Source organism: Brachyhypopomus gauderio, chromosome 20 (genome assembly GCF_052324685.1).
Source record: "Brachyhypopomus gauderio isolate BG-103 chromosome 20, BGAUD_0.2, whole genome shotgun sequence".
NCBI lineage: Eukaryota > Metazoa > Chordata > Actinopteri > Gymnotiformes > Hypopomidae > Brachyhypopomus > Brachyhypopomus gauderio.
The window spans coordinates 8,602,946-8,605,586 of record NC_135230.1 but is presented as its reverse complement, the minus strand read 5'-3'; the positions used below and the strand labels follow the sequence as shown (position 1 = coordinate 8,605,586).

Below are 2,641 nucleotides of genomic sequence, written 5' to 3'. Positions count from 1 at the left end.
TATAAAAAGCAATATCTTAAAGACACTTAGACAATGGCATCGGAAATATTGTATTATACAAATACCACCTCCAGGTCGTCATAGTTACCTGCTGCAATGTCTTCTTGTTTGTTTTTTTACATTCCCGCGTGCCGTCGTTGTTTGTTGTGGTGTGCAGTAAAACTCTTTACTGCAGACCTGTTTATAAGGAGCAAAGATGAATGATTCACTACCAGAAATGTTTGGAGTTATTTAATGAAATGAAAATGTACTGAAAAGAATTTCAGAGACCAATGAAAACTAAGAATGCAACTTTCAAGCATTTTAACTAAAACAAAATTATTTCTTAAATATGTACCGGTTTCATATTAAAAGAAAATGAAACACGTTGTGGTACATCAATTTCATTTTTCAAAAATTGTCAAATACCTACATCTAGCTACTCTATTACCATTAATGCCGCTCAATACTCCGCGGGCCTATTTCTCTGCTAGGCTCTGACTATAATAAGCAAGAAAAGAGGGTCAACGATTAAAAAAACGAAACCTTAATGTTTTAAAATAATCTTTATTGACTAATAAATATTTGGTCTTTCAAGGCACTTTTTTAGATAAGGCCAGTAAGTACTTTTTGTCACGTGATGGACAACCCCAGAGTTTTACATTGCAATATTCTTGAAATAACAGAACAACCTGCTCTACAAGAGCATTAATATATACATCACACAAACACACACTCAAACCTAAAGTGGGGTGCATTCGTCTGTGTGATATCTGCGATGTCTTTAAGGCTACTTGAAAATCAATAATCGGTGAATGCGAAAATGTCAGAACAGAAACTTGTCTTGAAACAGTACAACAGTATTCCGACATAAAAACACTAGAATAATGTGCGCGTGGCATTGATTAGAGGTATTGGGATCATTTACTGTTTTGTCAACGTTATTGCAATGTAAATATTTGCACGTGAAAATTGGAGGCTTTTCGTAGAGGAAATCCTCGCAACCCTTTCAGGACAGATAATACATTCCGTACGGTCCACTAAATAGTCCGGGCATCGCAATGTTCGGTCGTGGAATAGAGGTTGGTGTTCCGTACATGGAAGGACCCATATGCGCTCCAAGGGGAAACGGTAACGCAAAAGTTGGTAGAATAGGCTTTGACGCCAGCTTCAGTTTCTCCAGCTCGGCTTCCTGGAGTCTCTTGGCCTTAGCTCTCCTGTTTTGGAACCAGATTTTGACTTGTGTTTCGGTGAGGTTGAGGGCGTTGGAGAACTCCGCGCGCTCCGCGATGGAGAGGTACTGCTTCTGACGGAACTTGCGCTCGAGGGACAGCAGCTGTGACGTCGTGAAGGGCGTGCGAGGTTTCCTGTTGTTCTTATGTTTGCGTAAATTGCATTGTGCTGCACTCGAGTGTCCTTAAACGAGGAGCAGAAGATTTTTGTTATTTTTCAAAGAATTTTTTTATTGTTCTTTAATAACACTCTTAATAAAATTAATTACTAAGATTCGTCACTATAGTGGGTGCGCAATAGGACGCGTAATGAATCAGCACACATGTAATTATTAACAGTATAACGATTACTACTCGTAGTATATTATACTAGTACGAACTGGTTTGTGTACTTCTATTCACTAGCTACTGTAATTATCAATTAATTTTCATAACTACTATTATGTGTAATTAATATTTCATAACAGCTCTATTAAGTCATTAATTAACCCAGCTATGAATTTGTGAGGACATTCTAAGTCAAGAATAACACGTTGGCTTACTTGGCGAAGATGAGAAGGAGGGGTTCTTCAACCAAGTGCTCTGTTCCTTGTCGCTTGAGTCTTCACTCTCGTCGTTCATGCAGTCCGACACGCTGGGAAAACCTTCAGCGGAAACTTTACTTTTCGGAGCGAAGTAATTCCTCTGAGGATATTGCCCTAATTGCTCAGGGCAAGGCACTCGCTCCGGGGGAGAGTACGCAGTCCTGCAAGGCGTCTTCTTTGAGATCAGCGACTCGACGCTGAACGGGTGGCAGCGCGCCTTGCTTTTAGCTTCCACGTCAACCATAACGTCTTTTGGTTTACTGTCCTCACTATCTGAAGTTTCTACAGAAACCGCGTCCTTAGGAGACGTCATCCTGGGCTCCTAAGGCGTCCGACCTCACAGCTTCAACATGTAGGCCACCACAGATGTCCAACCTCCTCCTCGTTCCTTCAACTTTTGACAGTCTACTTCTTAAAGTGTCACTTATAAGCGTGGATATACCTCTCCCGCCCCCTCCGCGTCCTCCAATCAGCTCGTCAGCTTGGCCACATGACGTCCCAGAGCTTCGTTTTGATTGGTCTACACGCTCCTTGAAAGACTTCAAGAGGATATTCAGAAAAACGAGTAGTTAATCACGGACGTCTTGCTGAGATGATGTATTGATAGCCCGAGGGCTCCCGACTCTTTGGAACACAAGCAGACCAATTTTAGCCCAATTAAACAGTGGGGAAGCTTTAGAAGTATCTATATCCAACTGTTGAATAGTCATTGAGACTGCACAAAGGAATGAACTTATCCCACGCCGAAACTTTAACCTATATTAGAATAGTCTCGAAGAATATCAAAATAGCTTGGAAGAATCTGAATTGACCGCACGGAGACACGCGAAAAACATTGATAAAAAA

At 41.1% G+C, this 2,641-nt stretch overlaps 1 protein-coding gene across 1 annotated transcript; it reads right to left on the bottom strand.

Annotated features, from left to right (window-relative positions):
- Positions 1 to 530: 530 nt before the first annotated feature.
- On the bottom strand, positions 531 to 2,212 carry msx1b (muscle segment homeobox 1b). Its single transcript, XM_076983246.1, has 2 exons — positions 1,754 to 2,212; positions 531 to 1,395 (listed from the first exon to the last, which is right to left on the bottom strand). Exons 1-2 carry the CDS (start codon positions 2,106 to 2,108, stop codon positions 989 to 991), a joined length of 762 nt encoding a protein of 253 aa, XP_076839361.1. The 5' UTR covers positions 2,109 to 2,212; the 3' UTR covers positions 531 to 988.
- Positions 2,213 to 2,641: the final 429 nt, after the last annotated feature.

What these genes read in the sequence shown, in the direction of transcription:
- msx1b (XM_076983246.1), bottom strand. Translation starts at nt 2,108, where the DNA reads ATGACGTCTCCTAAGGACGCGGTTTCTGTAGAAACTTCAGATAGTGAG. An exon ending in CTCCTTCTCATCTTCGCCAA is followed by an intron (nt 1,396 to 1,753) that starts GTAAGCCAACGT and finishes TCCTCGTTTAAG; the next exon opens with GACACTCGAGTGCAGCACAA.